General features: G+C 41.6%; 1 protein-coding gene across 2 annotated transcripts in view; it reads right to left on the bottom strand.

Moving 5' to 3' along the window:
- Positions 1-25,136, bottom strand: part of DOCK10 (dedicator of cytokinesis 10) — a 269,317-nt gene extending 244,181 nt beyond the window's left edge. The window contains exon 1 of one of the 2 annotated variants that reach the window (XM_059393595.1): positions 24,916-25,136. In XM_059393595.1, coding sequence (XP_059249578.1) covers positions 24,916-25,038 — 123 coding nt within the window. In that variant the 5' untranslated portion in view covers positions 25,039-25,136. The remainder of the gene's footprint in view (positions 1-24,915) is intronic. The other variant, XM_059393597.1, reaches the window with a different exon arrangement.
- Positions 25,137-27,223: the final 2,087 nt, after the last annotated feature.

Here is a 27,223-nt window from a genome sequence, read left to right on the forward strand (position 1 = left end):
AGAGTCTTGAGGATCTGATGTGGTGGCTTTCTTTGCTCAATTTCCCTCCCAGCTCTCCTCCAACACAAACTTGAGTGTGTGTGTTCTTCAGTCTTCTTAAGGCCGCTCCTCAACATCAACAGTTATGTCAGTATAACAAAGCCCATGCAGCTCCTTCGGGACACTTGAGTCAGTCGGAAGTTTACCTTGAGCAAGCCACCTGGCCATGCCTCACCTGTCTCTCCTGATGGGTCACGCTGAGCTGTCTTCTCGGCTTCTCTAGGTGTCTGTTGATAAATTCTGATGCTTTACACTTGCCCACCAGAACCCCTGCAATTGCATTCCCACATCCAGTTTCGAGTCGCAACCCTGAGCGGTAGCAACCCTGTGGCAGTAAAAATGAGTTATTCTTCTATGTCAAACTCATGTGCCCAGCCACATAGCTTCCTACAAGCATAGACTTTAGCTGTTAACCTAAAATCAAAAAGAATCGTCTAAAAACTTACCTGCTGCCACGAGAATTTGTGCCTGGGAAAAGAGAGACTTTGAAATTGCTCTCTGCCTTCCACTCTGGGTGTTTACCGTGACTCAAATGGAATGAACTAGACATTTTTAGGCTGTATAATTCAGTTCGATTTAAATGAAACACTTACACAAAGAGTGCTTTGGGCCAGAACATTCTGTGGCCCAAATAACCCTTTTGTGCCTGGATTTGGGCAAAGTTCAAATACTTGGCATTTTCCTATATGGAGACACCTGCTTGCATTTATTGTTGTGAATCTCATTATGAGGATATTATACAGGACACTCACGTAGTGAGTAAAGAAGGCCAGAAGCTGGATGATGGGACAGTGCTGTTCCTAATTACCAATGTGGTGCTAAGAAAATGCTGGCGAAACTTCAAAATGCAACTTAAATAAATTCAACAAAGTTCCTTCTACAAAAAACCCTTCTAATCATCATCCTACCATTAATTTTTGAAACCCTTGCTGACAGGACCTCAAATCTCCCAACTGTATGCTAAATTGTCAGTGTGAAAGGGAAACAAAAATAGCTCGTAAACATATAAAAAGATGCTCTACTTTCAAAACAGGAAATGCAGCTGAAAACAGCAAGACGATGTTGCTATCTTACACCCAGGAAACCAACAAAAATGAAAAAGTCTGGAAATACGTGTATCAAGGAAGCATGCATGACTGAGGAACAGGGCACAGTGTTTTGGGAAAAAGTCTGGCAGCATCGCTAAAGTTGTAGGAAAGCAAGTCCTCCAGAATCCTCTCCACTTGGATTTGTAAGAGCCAATAAGGAAACAAAACAAAATGGAAAAAACCTAAAAGTCCAGCCACTGCATTAGCTGTTTCAGGAAAGTATCTCCAGATTCTAAAATTAGTGGCAAATTCTGCGAAGAAGCAGGGGAGTCTCAGAGGATATCCCCACAAGTTACTGGTTAGTTGCAGAGGGAACTGGATAGTTCCAGAGGATGGAACACTTGAGTCCCCCAGATTCATTTGTTGAACCCCAAATCCATCAATGTGTTGGTATTTGGAGATGGGGCCTTTGGGAAGTAATTAGATAATGAAGGTAGAGCCCTCACAAATGGAGTTAATGTCATTATAAGGGATGCCAGAGCTTGGTTCTCTCTCTGCTTTTTGTTCTGTGAGCATATACCAAGATGTCCCTCTGTCAAAGAATAAGAGGTCCTCACCAGACCCTGGACCTGTGTACACCTTCCTTTTGGACTTCCAGCTTCCATAACTAAGAGATGTGAATGTTTATTTAACTTACCTTGCCTATGGTATTTTGTTCTAACAGTGCCTGCTGACTAAGACAGGAACCTAGTAACTTTATAGAAGATCAACCTGGCAGGCACCATCATAACTAAGTGACCAGTAGTGGGACAAACTAACATCATGTCTACCCAACAGGTTGCACTGAGGATACACCAACAGGTTGCACTGAGGATATGTGCCCCAAACAGCGTAGCTGGAATGTCATCAAGAAAACGCATCCGTCTAAAACCAGACTGAGGGTCATTCTACAAAGCAACGGGCCCATGTTTTTCAAAAGTTCAAGTTCAAGAAAGGCACAGAAAGCCTGAAAAACAGTTCTAGGTCAAAGAAGACCAAAGGGATATGATATCTAAATGCAGTTTAATCCTTGGATCCTGGACCAGGAAAAAATATAGTAGGTCAATTGGCAAAACCTAAGTAAGGTTTATGAACCAGATATTATTATTGTGTCAATGTCAATGTCTTGATTTCAATCATTATATTATAGGTATGCAAGAGAACTGCTTTCAGAAAATATACCTGAGCTACTTTGAGCTAAAAGGGCAGTATGTATGCAATTTTTCTCAAATGTTTCAGAAAAGAAATAGTATGTGTGTTTGTGTTAGAGAGAGAGAGAATAAGAAAGAGAAAATGAGACAGAAAGACTGGTGAGAAAGAAATTATTATTTTTAATTGTGATAAAATGGTAATATTCAAGGAAGCTGAGGGAAAGGTATATGAGATTCTTTATATTGTTTTACACTAAAAATATATTTACAGACCTTTTTTGTAAATCTGAATGTTCTTCAAAATAAAGTAAAAGGGAAAGCAAAGCAGGGAACTGATAAGCACATAGTGTGCAGGGGTTCCCTACAGGGGACGGAGGGGCTTGGGATGAAGAGAAGCAGAGTGACCACGGTCTGGTGGGTGATCAGGGAAGGATTCCTTGAAGAAATGATGAGTGAGGAGCTGAGGGAGTGAGGAGCTGAGGAAGAATGGTGAAAAGAGCTCTCTGGGCTGGGGAAGAATAACACAAAAGCCTACGGCTCACAGGTGCATGTTGCATGCCAGGTGCTCAAAAGTGATCCGTGAGCAGGAAGAGGATGCTGGGGTTTGGAGCTCTTAAACCAAAGATTTTCCATGTTAACAATGGTGCAATTTAATGTCTCTGTATTTCTTCCAGCAACTGGATAATTCATAAAAATTTAATGTACAATGTATTGTGCAACAAGGAAAAGAGTTTAGAACCAGTAGAAATGTTCAGGAGCTAAAAATTCCAATGAACAATGATAGGGTGTGCACTTTAAAATATAGAGAAATCAGATTGAAATGCAATGTTACCTTAGAGTCACATCACATCATTGAATGGCAATAATTAAAATGGGTCCTTTAAAAAAAAAAAATCTCTGAACCTGTTCCATTTTCTCGAAAGCACTGGATCTGAATGCTGGGCTATTATTTCCAAAGCTAAGTAATATTTAGGCATCTATGAAAGGAAGAGAAAGATAATGCCATATTCTCCTCTTGCATATAATATCTGCCAGGCATTTCACTTTTGAAAATGACATGGAGTGGTAAATACACGTCAAAGAGCTATAAAAATGCACATGCATCTCCCATCCATCCAACCAAGAATCATTTATTATATTATAATAAAATGCTGTAACTGTCTGATGAGGTGAGACAAGAACTAAATAATTACAACAAAAAATAATCCACATGTTCAGGAAGTGCTATGGAAATGTGTAAGAGGAAGGGACTATCTGTCAGTGGCCTCAGGAGAGGGTAAGAGGTGAAGGAAGAAATGAGTTGGATCTGGAAGGCAACAGGGATTGAACAAGACAAGAAAGAAAGGCAGCCTGCTGCGAGCATCCGGTAACATGCATGGCTTTCGTGGGAAATGTCCAGAACCTTGAGCAGACTTAGTGCGGAAGAAGTTGAAGATAGACTCTAATAAAAATCGAGGCTGGAAAGGTAGGTTGTAACCAGGTGAGATCTGATCCCTGGGGGCAGTAATCATGTTCACTATCAGCATTCAGGAAGAAATGAATCACGATTCAAGCTGCGTGCTCACAAGTTAATAGAGGCAAAGTGTGGAAGGTGGATTACAGCTAGTGTGAGTAGATCAGAGACTAGTTAGAAGTCTGGAATAAAACCCTCAACGATATTGCCCAGAGACGACTTGGGAAAGAAATTGTGAATGACTAACCTAGATCACTGAAGTCAGGGAGATATTTGCATGATTCAGGAGGTAGCACTGCCTGCACAGGGAGTATGATCAGATGTGAGGTAGTAGGGAGAGGGCAGGATTCAGTACTGTTTTGGTATGAGATTAACTGGATCAACTAAGATATGGATCTCAGGATAAAAGAAAAACTGATTTATGAGGCAAGAAAATGTTGAGTGTGAAGTCACTGAGGGGCTGCTGAGCCAGGAAGGGGCAGAACACAAGGTGGAGAAGGAACAGGGAGTTTCTGTGCACAGGTGAGAGCTGAACCTGTGTGAGTAGATGAATCCTGTGGGTGGGGGGGTTTCAGGAAACACAGAGAGAAGAAAGTCTAAGGCTGGATCCCTGGTGAACCCCAACAGTAAGTGGTCCATTCTCCTTTAAGATATCTCAAGAACTGACAATATATTAAGGAACACTTGATCCATTCTCTGGACCAATGCATGTACTGAGTTTGAATCTCTCCTTATTAGTGAATCAAAGATGCTATTTTGAATAAAATTGCATATGTTAAATGATTCATTTAGCTATTAGGTTAAATGATAAAAGATAAAGGATAGTTTCAGCCTATCTTTCTGAGTCATAATCATTAAGTCAATGTACCCAAATTGTAGGCGGCTTGTTTGGCTCTGACCTGCAGAGTATGTAGTCCCACCTACCAGGCTTCTCAGTACATGATACTAGATAGAATATGGAGAAGGAAGTTCAGGGTCTGCTAGGCTTGAGATTTCCTACAGATCAAGCTACTCTCATAATGATGAGGCTTGGGCAGAGATGGAGCAGGTTTCAGACAGAGTTCAGATTCCCTTGAATGCCCAGAGAAGACCCCATTACAGTCATATTTGGTGATAGTCTCTTGTCTGCTAAGTTACAGTGATGCCCATTCCTAGGAACCAGGGCACAGAAGTCGATGTGTAATGTTCTCCTTAGATGGGTAATGTTCTCCTTAGATGGGCGGCATCTATGACAATGAACATGAATGTAGCTTAAGGAAATTATACATGTGTTATCATTTAATCCTCATGAAAACTATATGTATCCTTACTTTACAAGGAGAAAAACTAAGGTTTTTTAGCTTGATCAAGTTCACAGAAATAGAAAGCATTTTGGAACTCAATTCTGATCTCCTACGATAGACTGTTTCCTCCACTTCATAGTAGAATCAGAAAAGAGTACTTGGAGAGGATTTGCTCCTTTTAATAATACTCCCGGATGTGTTTTTGGTAGACTCCTCCGAAATGCTCACATTGTAATCCTCAGAATTTTGGAATATGCCAACTCTCATGGAAAAGGGGACTTTGTCACTGATATTAAGGTTAAAGACACCAAGATGGGGAGATTATCTTGGATTACCCAAGTAGCTCAGCAGAAGAAAAAGGCAGACAGATACAACCCATGAAGAACTTGGTCCACCACTTTTGGTCTTGGAGATAGATGGAAGGAGCCATGATCAAGGAATGTGGTGACCTCTACAGGCTGAAAATGGCCCTCGGTTTACATCCAGCAAGGAAACCAGAGCTTTGGCTCTTCAGTTCAAGGAACTGAATTCTGCCAACAACCCAAGTGAACAAGCATCAGATTTTTCCTCCTTGAACCTGCAAAAAGGGGATAAATCCCTGCCAATACCTTGATTTTAGTCTAGTGTGAACCCTACCAGACCTCTCACCTGCACTATGGTAAAGTAATACATCTGTGTGAAATACGTGGTAACCTTGTTTATGGCAGCCATGGAAATCCAGTGACCGTGTTTGTATCTCTACAAAGTCACAGAGACCCAGACTGAGTCCAGTTCTGATCACTTTTTAGGACACCAGAGATCACATGCCATCATTCAGGTCACTGGAGGCAGCAACAAAAGACATTGTGCCAGCTCACAGGAATTACACAAGCCCAAGGACACAACTGCACCCTTCCTGACACTCACACACCAGAGGCACACAGTTTCAATCTGTCGCCAAATGTAAATCACAGAGTCTCGACAAGCAACAGGTAATACTGACTTCATACGCTCAAGAAGTAAACCACACGTGTACTATATAAAGTTCTCTGCAAGCAGTGCTCTATTTGGGTAAAAGGCTTAATCACTTTTACTGGAGAGGCCAGTGGAGATATAAGCAAAATTCTGGACTTTCATTTAAGGGTAGTAAATTATACTGATGGCTGCAGATGGTGCAATGACTTGAAGGACAAAAGTCAGTGGGTTTGAGATCATCTGTGGCCTTGCTCTGTGACCCTGACCACATCCACTGAAACCTCTTTGTGATTCAGTTTCCTTTTCTGCTTTAGACTAAATTATCCTTCAGTTCTAAATGTTTATAGCTATAGGATGCCAAGAAATGCAGTACCAATTCTCTTCCCTCACTCAGAACATGGATTTCATGTGGGATTGGTAGACATGAGTTCCAGAAGAAAGAATCCTCAGGACAAAATTGAGCTTGAATCACTTAATGCCCATTAAACATTTACATGTTCAGTGTTAGCTTAAATGTGTGTCAGAGAATACTTCTATCAACAGAAAAATGCTCCAAATAAACACACCAAGAGTTGCTACTAATTGTTATCATGAGCTTTTTTCTTCATTATCTTCTAGGTTTTGAGTTACTAAATTTAATAAAAGTCATGTGAGTTTAAAAAGTACATATGTAGGGGTGCCTGGGTGGCTCAGTGGGTTAAGCCGCTGCCTTCGGCTCAGGTCATGATCTCAGGGTCCTGGGATCGAGTCCCACATCGGGCTCTCTGCTCAGCAGGGAGCCTGCTTCCTCCTCTCTCTCTCTCTCTCTCTCTCTCTGCCTGCCTCTCTGCCTACTTGTGATCTCTCTCTGTCATATAAATAAAATATTTTTAAAAAGTACATATGTAAAAAGAGACTATTAAGTGAAAATTGGAATTTTTAAAAACCCATGGAGCATGTTATTAAGGTATCTTAATACAGTGCTAGGAAAGCTCCCTGACCTAAAGGAAAAAACAGAGTTTTTAAGAACTAAAATAGCATGAACATTCACTGATAAAATCATATAGCTTTGGTGGTAAAGGAAGCGTTTCTTGAATATATAAACCACTGTTCATCATGGGACTGCAAATGGACTGCTGTCAAAGTTCTGTCGCCCACGCCTCCTGAATTTTAATCCATCCTTTTCTGCACCCAGCGCAGAGCCTCATTCTGCCCCAGACTTGTGACTGCTCACAGGGTCGCTGGCCAAACAGAGAGGTCTGTGTGTGCCAGAGAGGTGCCCACAAGGGAAGGAGCTGGCGTTGGAACAATGATAACACCTGCTCAGCTGAATCTTATTTATTCAAGAGTACATATTTATGCCAAACAATAATTAACTTTTTTGGGGGGAGGGTCTTTGAATAGCCTTTTTTGGGAATCTTAAATTTGATTCCATTCAGTTTACTTCAATTCAATTTATGCCCATGGAACAGCTACTATATGCTGATACTCAATCGCCTAAATGTTTCTTCTCTAAAGGACCCAGGACCTTCTTTACGGCAATTCAGGCACTCAGATTCCCTTTTGCACACCCAACCTGTACTTCTGCCGTGTCTAAGGGGGACATACCTTCTTACACTTCATAAGCATTTAGTTACTATGTGCCAGATATTTTGCTGTCCCAGAAACATGGAAACAATAATCACACTGCCTATTCTTGAAGGCCTCTTGGGTGTTGGAAAGTTACAGACCACACATAGGCCCAGGAGGACCAGGAGAGGCAACAGGGACCAGGGTCATGTAAGCCGTGGTTAACTGTGTTAACTAGCTACAAATAAAGTGATGAAATCACTAGTTTGTGGTTAGTGATGAGACCACTAGTCTCCCATTCCTACGCCCTTTTGTCCCAAGGGATCCAGGCCTTTTCCAAGGTACACCTGCCAAGGAATGGATTTTCCTTTGGCCTGAATTTAAGTCAATGGTGATCTCTTGTATTTAAGGTTGATCTCCAACTAATGAATGAAATACCCTAGACCTTGTTTTGGATCAGTCTTCTGGATGAACAATCTGGGAAAGAAGAGTCTGCTGTTTTTCTAATGCCTATGAAATCATACTAGGGCAGAGACAGACAATGCTACCTTTCTTAGGTGTAAGAAGGCAGTGATAGAGGCAGAGACCAAAAAAACCCAAAAACCCAAAAAAACTAAAACCAAAAAACAGAGAACTAGCAAGAGAGTTCTTGCTTTTTTGATGGCAGAGAGCTGGGAAGCTTGGGGGAGAGTTCAAACTCTCCCTACTGCTCACCTATATTCTGTACATGTAAGGGCTGGGAGGAGGTTGGCCAGGCCTGTAAGCCAAAGACCAGGGTGCTAGAACTGGAAAGCTCCCTCTCTTAATGCAGGTGGGTCTTTCTATTCTCAGCAGGAAGGCAAAGAGGAAAATGAGACTGCAACCTTGCACTGGAGTCCCCCCTCCCCAGGTTGGAAGAACCTGTCTCACACGCCTTTGTCACTGCTGACTGTTCTTTTGCCAATTCTCGTCCCCCTTGGCCAGTCCTTTGGGTATATGAATGGCCACTTCATCCATTACGTCCTCCAATAGCCAGGTTCTACCATTTTCATCACTGAAAAACAAATTTGCTTGTAGCCTATTTGAGCCAGTTCCTCCAGTTGCTAAAATCAGGTATCTTAATCAATAATGATGTTATTAAGATGAGAAAAAGTATATTTTAATCCTGTATGAAAAACTTTAAAAGGAGAACTCCCTAGATTTTTAAGACTAAAACATCTTTAAAGGTCTCAGTGTCCAACCTTCTTGTTTTAAAGACACGAAACCTGAAACCCAAAGAAGCGTAAAGCCTTGGTCAAGGTTACACAGCCTAGAAGCCATTGCTTCCTAATAACAAAAAGATACTTTTTTTTTTTTTTCAAATTGATTGGATAGCAGCCACATAATGGTTTTGACTTCAAAAATTGAAATTGATAAATGAACCTTTCACGTTAGCACTCAGAAAGGTCCTGAAAGAACCTCTCTGTCCATATCAATATGCCAATAAATTTTATTATTAACATTTTCACATATAGAGAGACCTTACGGTTATGTATATAGATATGCTTTAAAGCAAATGGGAATACTTTTCATTTGGAAAATAAATTCTCTTTTGAATAAATGTCAGATTTTTATTTTTATTTTCTTAAAGATTTATGTGTTTGAGCGAGAAATCGAGAGCAGGGAGATGGGCAGGGGAGAGAGACTCTCAAGCTGACTCCATGTGGAACACAGAGCCCAACGCGGGGCTCAATCCCACGACCCTGAGATCAGGACCTGCACTGAGATCAAGAGTCGGCCGCTTAACCGACTGAGCCACCCTTAAATGTCTGATTTGTAAATAAATAATGTAAAAGAATAAACATAAATAACTTTAAATATTAGATATCCCTATTTGAATTTTCTTCTTCAAAAAAGTCACTGGGCTTTCATATCACTTCATTTTTATGAAAGTTACTCAGCTGTAAACAATTTCCATTTTCTCATTCTAAAGAACAGTGATGAAAGGACTTCTAAGAGCTAATTGAATAAATAATGGCTGTTCAAAAATAATTTAATTATCACATTTCACTGAGTAGCAAATTTTATTTAAGTTTTTTTGTTTGCTTGTTTGCCACATCAAATGTTCACGCCTATGTTCTTTATATAGAATGTGCAATTTGAAAGTCCAAAGCCATTGGCCATTTTGACAAACTTAATTAGTCACTTAAATTGGTAATTGCTAGAATAATTATATAAAGAAAAGCTCATTGTGCCATCATAAATGGTGTCATCTTTTTAAACAGACCACCCTCCAGATCCTATTGTTAAACTCTGTGCCATTTTGGTCTTTAGCTTAAAGAGCTGCCAAGCTTCCCCAATTCCATGTCAGGAGAGGTGGTATGTTGAAATTGAATTAGAAAAACTGACTATTTTCACATTTAGCAGCACAATTAAAGGAACTTTGCCTAATTTGGGTCCATTAATTCTTCTAGTCTCAGAGGCGTTTCTACTTCAATCCAATTGCAAAATATTAACATTTTCAAAAGCAAGTATTTTTCTGTATTGCCACTAACTCAGTCACATTCATTAAATTTTATTATTTCTACATCATTTAATGTAGGTCAACATGTCGCGTCCAGCAAACACAAGCATTTCTTTCCAGCTGACTGATATTGCAGTAAAAGATAAGAGCAAACAAATCTCACTTCAGTGGAAAAAACTCTTCTCATTTGTAAACATGAGCATCAAAATCAAGACTACAGAAGACAATGTAGCAGATGTAATGCTGCAACCCAATTATTCCATGCTTATCGTGCCAGAAATGGATTTCTATAGAGAAGAATCAAATGATGCCCCTTTCAGAGTTGAAGGAAGCTTTGTTTGCAAAGCTTAACCCACTGCATGCTGGTCATTCCTAGGGAAACGACTGAGTACAGATACAGTGTCCAAAGCAGGAGTCTCTCCTGGTGTCCTGCATTGCTGAGATGTCATGGATAAGGCATGGCTGAGCAGAACAGAAGTAGCCACAGGTCTTCTCTTGTTAAGAAGCTCCTTTTCAAAACCTCTTCCTGTGGCAAGTTCTCTGGGGTTTCCTTTTCTATCCTTGCTCTCTCTCGCTTGGATGCTGACTGCATGGGTAATGGGGCTTGCCTGCCCACCCGCCTTTGGCAACTGGTCTGCAGGACAGAGCAGCTGTGGAGAACATTGTCTCTGCAACTGAGCTACCTGCCTGTGACTCCAAGATCCATCCATGACTAGTCATTTGATCTGGGGCAAGCCCGACCTTAACGCATCTCCCACCACGTCTCTAGAATAGGAATAAAAATCATTTATTGTGCACTTGTCATCAGGATTAACAGAGATTGTATGAGTCAAGTCCCTGGCACATAGGATACGCCCACTCTCTTTCTGAGTACACTGTGAAGAAGATGACTCAAGGAACATCATTAGCAGACACCGACAAACTGGCCATTTGCAAGTCATAATTCCATTACAATCACTCACTGGTGCACAACCAGCCCACTCTCCTGATGCTGCTTTTAGCACCTCATTTGCAGTGAAAAGGGAGACTCCCCCCGACTTTCATATAGTAAATAAAGTATAAAAGTAGTGAAACAGACACCTTTCCTTTTCTCAATGGCATATATATTTGAAAAGAGGAAGTTTGGGAAAGAGAAACTAGAAATTAAATAAGTAAAAAGATCTACTTCAGGTAGTGGTTGGAGCCATGAGGAAAATGAATGGAACACGTGTTCCGGGAATGGAACACAGAAGGTTGCAGTGGAGGGAAGGCTGAGGAACACCAGCTTCCACTTGGTGACCCAGGAAGATCCTCTGAGAAGGTGACATCTGAAAACCCAACAGAGGAGAAGGAGAAGCCATCAGAACTCAAGAGCTAAGGAATGGCCAACAGAAGGACTTAATTGTGTAATCTTCTAATTTCACAGATGAGAAAACGGGAGATTGCAAAAGGAGGCATGACCCGGTAAAGGGCCAGGGTTGGAATTCTGCTCTCCAGATTCACACGCTCTGAGGTTCCCTGCACCAACTCCCAAACTGGCCAGATTGCTCAAATTGTTCATGAACAGTGGAAGAGAGGAAAGAGTATCCCAAAACAGGCTGAAAGACAGCCAGTCAAAGGGATCCTGGACCATGTCACAACATGTGGGGAAATCTAGACCTTAACTCCAGAGAATTCCATCCTGAGAACATTCTTATGAGAAAGAGAGACATCACGTTTCTCTGAGACTCAGTGACTAGAAGAGAAAAAGAGAGAGAGAGAGAGAGAAACCTTTCATGATTTTGATTCTAGCTATCAGATGTCCTGGTATAACCAATTATTTTCAAATCACTAACAGTTTCAATGATAGTAAATCTTATAAAGCAACAACGAAAAGTCATTATTGAGTGTCCTTCATGAGTGTTAGTGTTCCTGCTTTAAAATTCTCTGGTAAGCAGGGTAACACCAGCTGCACCCTGGAGCTGGTCTTTAGGGCTGTAACCCGGGTCAGGACTTTTTCAGATTCAGATTGTGCCTATTTTATATACATTATGGAATTTTTTGCTTAGCCTGGAAGCACAAGATTACACTACAGTTAAGATGTGACATGAAGGAGAAACTATAACGGAAACTATCAAGGCAATTTCCAAAGTCACTCAGCAAGGAACCAATCCATTTTCATACATTTCTAGGTGAGCTAAACTTTATTTTTGCCTCAGGCAACTCTTCCAAAGAGTCATGGAAGAAACTCTCTTGTATTGGACCCTCACCCAATTGCCTGACTGACAATATACTGCAAAATTATGGTTATAGTTGTAGCTTAATTTTTGTGTTTCTCAAATGGTAGTATGCATATAAATTACCAGAGGATCTTGTTAAAATACATGTTCTCTTCCAGTAGATTTGCCATGGGGACTGGGATTCTGCATTTTTAACAAGCTTTCAGATGATTCCAAAGCAGCTGGCCCATGGACATTCTAGGTGGTGGGAATCTATATTGTCCTGAATGAAAATCATAGGAAACAATGTCTTGTCTCTTGAGTCTCAGTATAAGTTAAAGCTGAACATGTACAGAGCAAATTATTTTCTTTTACATTGCAGACCTCTTAATCTCATGGCTGATCGTATTTTCCTTTTCAACTTGGCCACTAGGAAACAGTCTTAGCAAGACTGTAGGAAGGAGTTAATGGCTATGAGTTGTATTCACTAACACTTCTCCATTAACCTACTCTTGACAATGTTTAACTTTCCTACTACTGCTTTTTTGTTGTTGCTATTATTGCTATTTACCTTTACTCACTACATTTTTCATTGTTGCCTTATATGCATCTTTGTAAGACACTTCAAATCACTCCTTTGAATAAAAAAGTGCATGAAAAAAGAATCACAACACAACCTAGATAAATGAAAATACATGCTCAAGGACACATGAGGCACTGGAAAATTTCAGGCACTGGCTGGAGTGGGGCAAAGTGATTGAGATGGAGACACAGGCTGTTCTAGACAGAGGTAGACTTGAGAAGAAATAACCCCATCCTCTTTCACAATGTGCTTATGGCTTTGCCAGATTGATAGCATAAGGATGGAGGAACAAGTTTAATTTGAAGGACTTAACAACTGAACTCTGGTTGCTGTAAGAGGGTTTAAAATTATTACGTTTTTAAAAAGATTTTATTTATTTATTTGACAGAGGGAGGCACAGTGAGAGAGACAACACAAGCAGGGGGAGTGAGAGAGGGAGAAGAAGCTTCCTGCGGAGCAGGCAGTCCAATGCAGGGCTGATCCCTGGACCCTGTGATCATGCCCTAAGCTGAAGGCAGATGGTTAATGACTGAGCCACCCAAGTGCCCCAGGGTTTAACATTATTATGGGTCTTGGAACAGCTTTTGCTTTGGCTTCTAACCCCACAGGAAAGCTGGAATGGGCAGTGATAGATATTCTGAATTATCAGTGGGAAGGACAGAGCTCCTCTTTCTTAGGTAGAGCTAACAATTAGAGTGCAACATCAAGCAAATTCAACTCCTCATGCTTTCCAGTTTAGAGATGCTGCTGAAAGCCACTACAGAACTGGAAGGTAATGCTCTACTAGTTACTATTCAGGGTGCAAGAGAGGTTCCTTAACCTAAAGTGAAGTCTTTAACCCTATGAATCTCAATGGCTTCCTCTGTAATTTGTAACAATAATAACATCCTCAGGATGGCTCTGAGAATTACATACTGAACTGCATGCCAGGCACTTCGTGGGTTCTCCTTCAGTGGGTTATCCTAACACATGCATTGCCAGTCTCTTTCTTGGTGAGGCTAAGGGAAAATTGTGAAGGAGAAGACAGCCACGAACCACACACATTACTTTGTTTTTGGACCCATCTAGAAGTTGTCTGGATCCCCTTTTGCTACTGTTTATCTTCAAAGTCCCTTCTGCAATGTGCTTGAGAAGTAAGAAAAAACAGTAGTTGGTACAATCAATAACATTCAACCTTGATGTTGTAAACTAAGCTTGTGTTGACTTCTTCACCATGCCGGGTACCTTCCTCATGAAGGAACACCATCAACATAAGCTGTGAGACTATGATTTCTGCTAAAGTGTAAACACCCTTGTCATGAAGACCCCTGTCAAAACCAAACCAAACCAAACCAAACCAAACCAAACCAAACCAAATCAAACCAGACTATGCTGTGGGCGCCAAACAAACAGGCCCTCACTCTGCATCCTGCTTGAACCCGAGCTGAGGACAGTGACACAACTGTTCTATTTCCATTCAGTATCACTTTTTGCATGTATCACTCACTCTCATTCCTAGCATACTACTTTTTGGAAATTCTAGTATCTCCCACTCATGTGTTTGAAGCCCCTCCTACTCTTAACCATTTACATATCATAAAGTTCAGAGGAGAGGAAATTCTTCCTTCTGCTCCTATAAACATGTTTACAGACATTAGTTCTCAACCAAAGATCTTGGGTCTCTCAGAGGTTCTGCTTCTTATTCAGAGCTTCCCAGAGTATCAAAAGTAGTATCACTGGAGGACAGCAGAAGTTACAAAATGTCAAAGGAAAGTGAGGTTATAGAATTTTTGTGATTACAGAAGTCAATAGTGTCCTTTCTCAACCACTTACCCTTTATGCTTTCTGCTTATGCCCATACTGGGTAAGTACAATCACTTCTGGGAGGACGTTTCCTCTTTAAAAGATGTTGATAAACAGAAATATCATGTGATTCATTAATTCCACTACTGGGTATTTAGCCAAAGAAAATGAAAAGACAAATTCAAAGAGACAGAGACACCCCAAAGTATAGTGAAGAATTATTTACAATATCCAAGATATGGAAGCAATCTAAGCAAAAATCCACAAACGAATGGATAAGGAAGATGTGGTGTGTGTGTATGTGTGTGTGTGTGTAGTGGACTTTTATTCAGCCATAAAAAGAAGGAAGAAATCTTGCCATAGACCAGCAGGTGTTATGCTAAGTGAAATAAGTCAGAAAAAGACAAATATACCTTATGATTTCTTATATGTGGAATTTAAAAAACAAAACAAATGTGCAAACAAAAAGACAAAAGCCAGAGGAGTCAAGATGGCGGAGAAGTAGCAGGCCGAGACTACTTCAGCTAGCCGGAGATCAGCTAGATAGCTTATCTAAAGATTGCAAACACCTGAAAATCCATCGGCAGATCGAAGAGAAGAACAGCAATTCTGGAAACAGAAAACAACCACTTTCTGAAAGGTGTTTTCTTTTTTTTTTAAATTCTTTTCTTTTTTTTTTTTCTTTCTTTTTTTTTTTTTTTTTCTTTCTTCCTTTTTGAACCTCTTTTTATCCCCTTTCTCCCCCCTCACGATTTGGGATCTCTTCTAATTTGGTTAAAGCATATTTTCCTGGGGTTGTTGCCACCCTTTTAGTATTTTACTTGCCCCCTCATATACTCTTCTCTGGACAAAATGACAAGACGGAAAAATTCAACACAAAAAAAAGAACAAGAGGCAGTACCGAAGGCTAGGGACCTAATCAATACAGACATTGGTAATATGTCAGATCTAGACTTCAGAATGACAATTCTCAAGGTTCTAGCCGGGCTCGAAAAAGGCATGGAAGATATTAGAGAAACCCTCTCGAGAGATATAAAAGCCCTTTCTGGAGAAATAAAAGAACTAAAATCTAACCAAGTTGAAATCAAAAAAGCTATTAATGAGGTGCAATCAAAAATGGAGGCTCTCACTGCTAGGATAAATGAGGCAGAAGAAAGAATTAGTGATATAGAAGACCAAATGACAGAGAATAAAGAAGCTGAGCAAAAGAGGGACAAACAGATACTGGACCACGAGGGGAGAATTCGAGAGATAAGTGACACCATAAGACGAAACAACATTAGAATAATTGGGATTCCAGAAGAAGAAGAAAGAGAGAGGGGAGCAGAAGGTATACTAGAGAGAATTATTGGGGAGAATTTCCCCAATATGGCAAAGGGAAGGAGCATCAAAATTCAGGAGGTTCAGAGAACACCTCTCAAAATCAATAAGAATAGGCCCACACCCCGTCACCTAATAGTAAAATTTACAAGTCTCAGTGACAAAGAGAAAATCCTGAAAGCAGCCCGGAAAAAGAAGTCTGTAACATACAATGGTAAAAATATTAGATTGGCAGCTGACTTATCCACAGAGACCTGGCAGGCCAGAAAAAGCTGGCATGATATTTTCAGAGCACTAAATGAGAAAAACATGCAGCCCAGAATACTATATCCAGCTAGGCTATCATTGAAAATAGAAGGAGAGATTAAAAGCTTTCAGGACAAACAACAACTGAAAGAATTTGCAAACACCAAACCAGCTCTACAGGAAATCTTGAAAGGGGTCCTCTAAGCAAAGAGAGAGCCTACAAGTGGTAGATCAGAAAGGAACAGAGACCATATACAGTAACAGTCACCTTACAGGCAAAACAATGGCACTAAATTCATATCTCTCAATAGTTACCCTGAATGTTAATGGGCTAAATGCCCCTGTCAAAAGACACAGGGTATCAGAATGGATAAAAAAACAAAACCCATCTATATGTTGCCTCCAAGAAACTCATTTTAAACCCGAAGACACCTCCAGATTTAAAGTGAGGGGGTGGAAAAGAATTTACCATGCTAATGGACATCAGAAGAAAGCAGGAGTGGCAATCCTTATATCAGATCAATTAGATTTTAAGCCAAAGACTATAATAAGAGATGAGGAAGGACACTATATCATACTCAAAGGGTCTGTCCAACAAGAAGATTTAACAATTTTAAATATCTATGCCCCCAATGTGGGAGCAGCCAACTATATAAACCAATTAATAACAAAATCAAAGAAACACATCAACAATAATACAATAATAGTAGGGGACTTTTAACACTCCCCTCACTGAAATGGACAGATCATCCAAGCAAAAGATCAGCAAGGAAATAAAGGCCTTAAACGACACACTGGACCAGATGGACATCACAGATATATTCAGAATATTTCATCCCAAAGCAACAGAATACACATTCTTCTCTAGTGCACATGGAACATTCTCCAGAATAGATCACATCCTCGGTCCTAAATCAGGACTCAACCGGTATCAAAAGATTGGGATCATTCCCTGCATATTTTCAGACCACAATGCTCTAAAGCTAGAACTCAACCACAAAAGGAAGTTTGGAAAGAACCCAAATACATGGAAACTAAACAGTATCCTTCTAAAGAATGAATGGGTCAACCGGGAAATTAAAGAAGAATTGAAAAAAATCATGGAAACAAATGATAATGAAAATACAACGGTTCAAAATCTGTGGGACACAACAAAGGCAGTCCTGAGAGGAAAATATATAGCGGTACAAGCCTTTCTCAAGAAACAAGAAAGGTCTCAGGTACACAATCTAACCCTACACCTAAAGGAGCTGGAGAAAGAACAAGAAAGAAACCCTAAGCCTAGCAGGAGAAGAGAAATCATAAAGATCAGAGCAGAAATCAATGAAATAGAAACCAAAAAAACAATAGAACAAATCAACGAAAGTAGGAGCTGGTTCTTTGAAAGAATTAATAAAATTGATAAACCCCTGGCCAGACTTATCAAAAAGAAAAGAGAAAGGACCCAAATAAATAAAATCATGAATGAAAGAGGAGAGATCACAACTAACACCAAAGAAATACAAACTATTATAAGAACATACTATGAGCAACTCTACGGCAATAAATTTGACAATCTGGAAGAAATGGATGCATTCCTAGAAACATATAAACTACCACAACTGAACCAGGAAGAAATAGAAAGCCTGAACAGACCTATAACCAGTAAGGAGATTGAAACAGTCATGAAAAATCTCCAAACAAACAAAAGCCCAGGGCCAGACGGCTTCCCGGGGGAATTCTACCAAACATTTAAAGAAGAACTAATTCCTATTCTCCTAAAACTGTTCCAAAAAATAGAAATGGAAGGAAAACTTCCAAACTCATTTTATGAGGCCAGCATCACCTTGATCCCCAAACCAGACAAGGATCCCACCAAAAAAGAGAGCTATAGACCAATATCCTTGATGAACACAGATGCGAAAATACTCAACAAAATACTAGCCAATAGGATTCAACAGTACATTAAAAAGATTATTCACCACGACCAAGTGGGATTTATTCCAGGGCTGCAAGGTTGGTTCAACATCCGCAAATCAGTCAATGTGATACAACACATCAATAAAAGTAAGAACAAGAACCATATGATACTCTCAATAGATGCTGAAAAAGCATTTGACAAAGTACAGCATCCCTTCCTGATCAAAACTCTTCAAAGTGTAGGGATAGAGGGCACATACCTCAATATCATCAAAGCCATCTATGAAAAACCCACCGCAAATATCATTCTCAATGGAGAAAAACTGAAAGCTTTTCCACTAAGGTCAGGAACACGGCAGGGATGTCCATTATCACCACTGCTATTCAACATAGTACTAGAGGTCCTAGCCTCAGCAATCAGACAACAAAAGGAAATTAAAGGCATCCAAATTGGCAAAGAAGAAGTCAAATTATCACTCTTCGCAGATGATATGATACTATATGTGGAAAACCCAAAAGACTCCACTCCAAAACTGCTAGAACTTATACAGGAATTCAGTAAAGTGTCAGGATATAAAATCAATGCACAGAAATCAGTTGCATTTCTCTACACCAACAGCAAGACAGAAGAAAGGGAAATTAAGGAGTCAATCCCATTTACAATTGCACCCAAAACCATAAGATACCTAGGAATAAACCTAACCAAAGAGACACAGAATCTATACTCAGAAAACTATAAAGTACTCATGAAAGAAATTGAGGAAGACACAAAGAAATGGAAAAATGTTCCATGCTCCTGGATTGGAAGAATAAATATTGTGAAAATGTCTATGCTACCTAAAGCAATCTACACATTTAATGCAATTCCTATCAAAGTACCATCCATCTTTTTCAAAGAAATGGAACAAATAATTCTAAAATTTATATGGAACCAGAAAAGACCTCGAATAGCCAAAGGGATATTGAAAAAGAAAGCCAACGTTGGTGGCATCACAATTCTGGACTTCAAGCTCTATTACAAAGCTGTCATCATCAAGACAGCATGGTACTGGCACAAAAACAGACACATAGATCAGTGGAACAGAATAGAGAGCCCAGAAATAGACCCTCAACTCTACAGTCAACTAATAATCTTCGACAAAGCAGGAAAGAATGTCCAATGGAAAAAAGACAGCCTCTTCAATAAATGGTGCTGGGAAAATTGGACAGCCACATGCAGAAAAATGAAATTGGACCATTTCCTTACACCACACACAAAAATAGACTCAAAATGGATGAAGGACCTCAATGTGCGAAAGGAATGCATCAAAATCCTTGAGGAGAACACAGGCAGCAACCTCTTCGACCTCAGCCGCAGCAACATCTTCCTAGGAACAACGCCAAAGGCAAGGGAAGCAAGGGCAAAAATGAACTATTGGGATTTCATCAAGATCAAAAGCTTTTGCACAGCAAAACAAACAGTTCACAAAATCAAAAGACAACTGAGAGAATGGGAGAAGATATTTGCAAACGACATATCAGATAAAGGACTAGTGTCCAGAATCTATAAAGAACTTAGCAAACTCAACACCCAAAGAACAAATAATCCAATCAAGAAATGGGCAGAGGACATGAACAGACATTTCTGCAAAGAAGACATCCAGATGGCCAACAGACACATGAAAAAGTGCTCCATATCACTCGGCATCAGGGAAATACAAATCAAAACCACAATGCGATATCACCTCACACCAGTCAGAATGGCTAAAATCAACAAGTCAGGAAATGACAGATGCTGGCGAGGATGTGGAGAAAGGGGAACCCTCCTACACTGTTGGTGGGAATGCAAGCTGGTGCAACCTCTCTGGAAAACAGCATGGAGGTTCCTCAAAATGTTGAAAATAGAACTGCCCTATGACCCAGCAATTGCACTATTGGGCATTTACCCTAAAGATACAAACGTAGTGATCCAAAGGGGCACGTGTACTCGAATGTTTATAGCAGCAATGTCCACAATAGCCAAACTATGGAAAGAACCTAGATGTCCATCAACAGATGAATGGATCAAGAAGATGTGGTATATATACACAATGAAATACTATGCAGCCATCAAAAGAAACGAAATCTTGCCATTTGCGACAACATGGATGGAACTAGAGCGTATCATGCTTAGCGAAATAAGTCAAGCGGAGAAAGACAACTATCATATGATCTCCCTGATATGAGGAAGTGTTGATGCAACATGGGGGCTTAAGTGGGTACGAGAAGAATAAATGAAAGAAGATGGGATTGGGAGGGAGACAAACCATAAGTGACTCTTAATCTCACAAAACAAACTGAGGGTTGTTGGGGGGAGGGGGTTTGGGAGAAGGGGGTGGTATTATGGACATTGGGGAGGGTATGTGTTTTGGTGAGTGCTGTGAAGGGTGTAAACCTGGTGATTCACAGACCTGTACCCTTGGGGATAAAAATATATGTTTATAAAAAATAAAAAATTATATTAAAAAAAAAAAGACAAAAGCCACTTAAATACAAAGAACAAACTGGTGGTTGCCAGAGGAGTGGTTGTGGTTGGGTTGTTGTATGGATGACATAGATGAAGGAGAATAAGAGGCACAAACTTCCAGTTATAAAGGAAATAAGTTACAGAAGTGAAAAGTACAGTATGGGGAATATAGCCATGGTGTTGTAATTATGTATGGTGACAGATGGTAACTACACTTGTCATTGGAAAGCACTGAGTAATGTGTGGAACTGTAGAATTACTGTATTGCATACCTGAAATGACTATAACACTGTGTGTCAATTTTACTTCAATAATAAATAAAAATAAATAAAAGAAGCTAATAAAGTTAGTTACAATGCAACAATGACTCACAGAGGAATTTTTGTGTAACAACAGAGTAAATGTCATAAATGCATTCAAGACCACATATAAATAAAGTGGTTCCCATCTGGGAAATATATAAGAGGCTTCAGGCAAAAATTGACCAGATGATTATTTATTCCTCAGAGTCTTCCATTTCTCTGACTCACGCCATCACATTCCATAAATAAAGATCTATATCTCTCAAAGTGACAGCCCTAATGTGGTGTTAACAGAAAAGTCATCTCTACTTTCCTTAAAAGTATTTTTCTTTTAAAATGCTATTGAATATAAATGCAGAAAAGTGTGCAAATCCTAGATTTATAGCATGAATTATAGAAAATTCTCTAAATTAAATAATTCAAACAAAAATAAAAAAACACCTCATACATTCTAAAAGAATAGTTTCCTGTAAAGAATTTCTAATTAGTGGCATTATAACTTTGAGGCCAACCAACATCGTATGTATATTCAACCAAAGTAATAAAACACTGAATAAAACTCCCCCACTGACATGGAAGAAATGTTTCCAATCATTTTTCAACTGAGATTCTGCTCTCAAAAGGCTTGCTTTGTGAGCATGAATGGGGTGTCTGGAAATTACTTAAACTCTACTCGATCTTAAGATGGGCATTGACATGAATTGTGATTCATTTGTTTTCCATGGAAAAATTTTAGAATAACTAAGGAGCAAATATTTTTCTTATTAAAATATATGGCTTTTGTTCATAACTGTTATGTATTATTATCATTTTTTTCCTTTTTAAGAACTTCATTAAAATGCGGTGACATATAAAAATTGTATACATTTAAGGAATACAATTTGATTTTTTGATACATGTTTACATTGTGAAAAGATCAGCAGGATGAAGTTAAATAAATTAACCATCATCTCTACATGGTTACCACTGTGTGTGTGTTGAAAAAATACTACTAAAAATCTATCCTCTTAGCAACTTTCAAGTATTTAACCCAGTATTGTTAACTAAGCAGCACAATGGATCTCCAGAAATCCTTCATCTTGTGTAAGTGAAACTTTGTAGTCTTTGACCATCATCTCTTCCTCCTCTCACTTCCCTACCTCCTGCCCCCTGTAACCCCCATTCTCCTTTTTCCTTCTATCAGATTTACTATTTTAGATTCCACATATAATTAAGTTCATGCACTATTCGTCTTCCTGTGTCTGACTTGTTCACTCAGCACAACATCCTCAGGTTCATCCACAGTGTCTCAGATGGTGGGATTTCTTTCTTTTTTAAAGTTGGGATATAGAGCACATTTTCTTTATCCAGTTATGCCTCTACAGACATTACGGAATGTTTCTGTATCCTGGCTATTGTGAAAATGTTGCAGTGAACATGGGAATGCAGATATCCCCTCCTCTTAAGAGTGGTTAAAATAAAGTTGGCCCTGGTGAGGTATCTTGTCTGCACATGAGTCTGCCATAGTGCCTTGGGTTAAAACTGAAATCAAGTTTGCTCCGGTTTATAGCTCTACTTACTTCAGTAACTGCCCTCAAAATTGGCCCCCTAGTCAATTGCTGTCACTCAGCATCTCTTTGCCCTGTGTTCTCCATAAATCACACACATTTTGAAGCCTCCCTGTCCTATGTACATGTGTGTAAGAGTGTGTATATACACACATATCCCATTCTCAGAGTCTGCAACTCATAACTACCTTGTTAATCTGACAACCTTGTCTATTCTTATTGGATAGAGCAGAGTTTCAACCCTACGACAATCTCTCTGTAACATTCTGGAGGATTTTGGCCCCCCAAACAGGGTTTATAGAAAGGGCATCATGTGAATCTAGCATCATGTAAACTAGAAGGTTCCATAGAACCTTCTATTATCTCTCAAATGTTCTTCAATATATGACAGCTTGCTCCAATATCCACAATTCTACTTGACTGTATTGAAGTGGGCTATCCATAATCTTCTTTCCCTATCCTATTAATATTCTCCCTTGACAACCAGGATTTGAGGACTTGAAGCAACAAACATAAAGGATCTTAAGGGATTGGATCACATAAGCTAGGATTAGTCTCCACACATCGTCCAATTAGAAGGTTTTAGGTTCAGAAGAGATGCTCTGCCCCCACAGAATCCTACTGAGTGTGGGTGCCAACTCAGAGAACTCATCACCTTCCTGTTTCCCTTAAAGAGTTCCCTGATAGAATGAAATTCAAAGCACGTGTCTTCTTGCTGCCAAAATCGCTGCCCAAACTGCCTGACTAGATGTGTAAGATCCAGTGAAATGTCTTGGCAAAAGCTAATTCAGGAGTGTTGGCCAAGGTGCTGAAGTGAGGGGAGGGAGGAGGGACACCTTTGCCAGTGAGTTACCCCCTCCCAGACTCTTTTTAATACATTGAGCTTATTCATTTTGACAAGATACCCTAGGATCTCAAGCCTGACATAAATTCAAAGAAAGTAATGGGCTCCTAACTAGAATCCAAATTCTTTATAGAAATTCTTGCACAGAACTCAGGGAATCCCCTTAAAAACAAAACAAAAATAAAAAACAACATTTAAAGCTGTTTATTCCAAATGCATGCTACTTATATCTCTGCACTTCTCCAACAGATCAGTCCAGAGATTCAATAAAACAAATCGACTGCACAATGAAGTTCCTGTACAGTAAATGGCAGAGAACAACAAATCCACAAACCCGACTGATCATTCCAAAGTAAAATTTATTTTCTATGTATATTTGAAGATTTTCTTATGATCTCTTTTGCTCAAATTGAACCTCCCCCCCCACCCCAATGTCCTTTCTGACAGTTTATCCTTCCTGCCCCGAAATAGTGCATGCTGATATCCAACCACGGGCAACCCTTGGCACAGGGTTGGTGAACAGTTGAAATCACCTCTGGGTAACTGCGGAGTGCAGCCAGTGGTAAGTAAAAGAGAAGGCACCCTGGCCACCAACCCTGGCTACACTCCCATCGCCCCCGCCCTTTTGGGCATCTGATGCCTCATCCCTCTGCCAGGCAATTAGCTTCCGTTCTGTTCAACTTTCCGACCTCTGGCTTTAGAGAAAAGTCCTGGCTGTGGGAACTGGCTCTGGGCAGCTCTTGGCTCCCTCTTCATGGGTGACTGGCAAGAGTAACACTTTCTTTGACACCCTTAAAAGAAGCCGTTTAATTCCTAATGATATTTCCTGGCAATAAGGAAAATGAAACCCACAGCGTGGGATTCCGGTCCAGCAGAGGCAGGCCAAGAGTGAGGCTGTTGAGCCCACGTCTGACTGGAGCGCTCTTCCCACTCTCTCCCCATTCCCACCAGAGTTGATTTTTTTTTTTTTTTTTTTTTTTTTTTTCCTCCTGACACTTAACACCCGGGAGTATGAAACTTATGAGCATCTGGAAACACAGGGATAGGATTTGGGCATCAGACGGAATGGCTGGCTGCTGCCCCAGGGATTTCCCGCGGAAATCACCCAGAACTTAGAAGGCGTTCGTTATAAGGAGGAAGTAACCAATAAAGCGATCTCGGCGGGAGAACCCCGCGAACATCTTAGAAAAAACCAGAAACCACTGGATACTTAATGACCCACGTCTCCTCCAAACAGTTCCCCGCTCCCTTTCTGGAGGAGCATAGAGTGGTTTGTAGTTTTTTTACCGCGTGGACGGAGGGTGGTGCGAAGGACATTTATTTCCGCGATAGCGTTAACGCGGGGCTCCCAGCTTCAGCCGGAGCGAGGACCTCAGGTCACATCCTCTCCTCGGGGCGCACCAGTCGCCAGGGGTGAGGGAGAGCGCAGACTTGAGGACCGCCGGCTCCGCTCGCGCGGATCCCCCACCCTTCGGGTCGCTCGCACCCCACAACCTAGTGCCGATGTGACTCTCGAGGCATTCCTGCCACCCCCCCAGCCCCCGAACCCACACACATCGACTCCCACGCTCTGCGCTTCTGAGTGTCCCCGGTCCCCCCGCGCGCCCCTGGACAGGAAGCGTCGGCGGCGCTGCCTCGCGGAGGGGACGCGGGAAGGGGCGGGAGGGACGCGCATGGGCGCTCCGGGAGGCCGGGCTCGGGGCCCGGGGCGCCCCGGGAGCGCGGGAAGGCGCGGAGAACGCGCCACACTCACCCGCTGCTGCTGCCGGCTGCTGACGGCCACCGCGGCGGCGGACGCGGCGCTGTGCCGGAGCTCGGCCGCCTGCCCGGGTCTCAGCAGGCTCCGGGTGAACCTGCGGGTCCGCTCGCCGGCCATTGCCTGCCGCGCCGCTCGCGCGGGGGCCCGGAGCGCGCGTCCCGCCGGCCTTCCCCGCGCCAACCTTCTCTACCCACCCGCCGTTCAGGAAGCGGAACTCGGAGCCTCTCCCCCCCTCTTCCTCGCTCTACTCGCAAGAGGCGGGTTTTTCTCTCGCGCACCCCCACTCCCCCACCCCCTTCCCTCCACCGAAGCTTCGCGACGACTTTGCAAACTCTGCGCTCCCCGGGCGCGCGCAGCCAACTCGGCGAGCGGCCCCGGCTTGGCTGCGGCGGCGTCTCGGCAGCGGGGGCTGCAGGGCGCGCGTGGGGCGGCTCCAGCAGGCCGGCCCGGGCTGTCCCTGTCGCCCCAGGGACGGCGGCCGCGGGGGAGGGCTCGGGGCGGCAGCCTCGGGGCTCCGGGCGGGGCCTACCCACGCCTCTCGCCCCCATTTGGAGGCTCCTCGCACGTTTGGGTCTCTGGCCGCTTTTGCCGGTTTACCCCCCTACCTTCCTAGGCAGGCGGATGGGCGCGGGCTCAGCTGAGTTGGTCTTTCCATCCTTAGGAGGAGATCAGAGGCTAATTATGCGTCTGGTGCCTGGGATCTCTCCTGCATCGCCAGAGCCAGGCTTTATAAGTCTTCTTAAGCTTCCAAAGTCATAAATGCTTTCTACCGGTATTCATTCATTAAGCGCCCACCATGTACCAGTTCACATTGTTCTGGAAACCCGGGATAAGGAGGGGGAACTTACCAGGCCTTCCTTAAGGTTGTGTAGGGCTGGTACATTTTTGGGGTTAGGGGTGGGAGGCAGCAGATTACCATGTTAAACAAATGAATTCAAATATGTGATCAAGGACATTTCGCATAATAAGAGCTAACGAATAGTAAACCAGGGTAAAGTGGTGTCAGAGACTTGGGGTGTGTATCTGATAGACTGTGGGGACTAGAACTGACTTGTGGGTTTACCAGGTAGGGGCAGTCAGATACGGGGATGACTTACACTTGTGTTGTTTTTCTGCTCCTGCTCTGACCACGCATCCCTTTGGTCTGCACTTTGTCTCCAGTCAGCTGATAAAAGTCTACTAAGAATTCTCCTGAGTCACACCCAGGGTGGTTTTGGGGGCTGGCTGGGGAGAAGAGCAGTTTGCCGCCCCCCCACCATAAGATACTAGTCTGAAGAGATCCAGGACAACCACTCCTAAGTATTCTAGGTTTTTCTTAACTGCTTTTTATAAATTTGTGACCCTGACATTTTTTCCAAAGCCAATATGTAGTTTTAACACAGTGTTGCCCTTGGGTATAAAAACTTCTTGAGCAGCTGATAAATGTGCTTGAGTCCTGATGGTGGCTGAGGTGTTGAGGGGGAGGGATAGGGTGGGTGGGTTATGGACATTGGGAAGGGTATGTGCTATGGTGAGTGTTGTGAATTGTGTAAGACTGATGAATCACAGACCTGTACCCCTGAAGCAAATAATACATTATATGTTAATAAAAAAATAAATTAATAAATTTAAAAAATGAAAAAACTATTCTTGAGTTGGCTTTCTGTTTTCTGGGATTCAGTTAATCAGAGGTACTGATTGGGCATCATTTCAGCACATTCTAGAAATCAAGATAGGCAGAGGCTTGGTCAGATTGGGGAAGAGCCATCTGAAATATTAGTTGGTTTTACAGTACCCTTCATAACAAAGTACTGGTCTTACATTATATGCTTTCACATTGCTAGGCAACATGGGAATGGGGTCACCCTTAAGGTTAAGCAAAGTAGGTGGTTGCCTGTGTGGTGACAAATGTAGATCTCTGTGGGAGTAACTCCTTAAACCAAGCCCTTCTCTGACAAGGGTGCTCAGTGTTGATCCCCTTAAATGCACCTTTTTTCTAGAGAGATAATGTGTCAAGTACTTTTAAATAAACTTGAACTTTCCAAGTAGAGATGTCTAGTCTTTGTCCCTGATTTCAGAGCACTGCCTTGCTCATGGTAGACAATAAATACTGGTTTAGGGATGACTTTCCCGAGGCCCTCGATGGGCTGGTGCCATCCCAGAGCTCACAGTGCTTGAGGACTGGGAAGACAGAAGAAGGAGAGAAAGGTATGCTGGAAAGGAAGGCCCTAGTATCAAAAATACTCCAGAATGTGTCCCACATATAGCATCTTGCTGCACTGATCCAAAACATTGAGCAACATCCCACATGACCCATTCTTCA

Source organism: Mustela nigripes, chromosome 3, assembly GCF_022355385.1.
Source record: "Mustela nigripes isolate SB6536 chromosome 3, MUSNIG.SB6536, whole genome shotgun sequence".
In the NCBI taxonomy this organism is placed as follows: Eukaryota; Metazoa; Chordata; class Mammalia; order Carnivora; family Mustelidae; genus Mustela; species Mustela nigripes.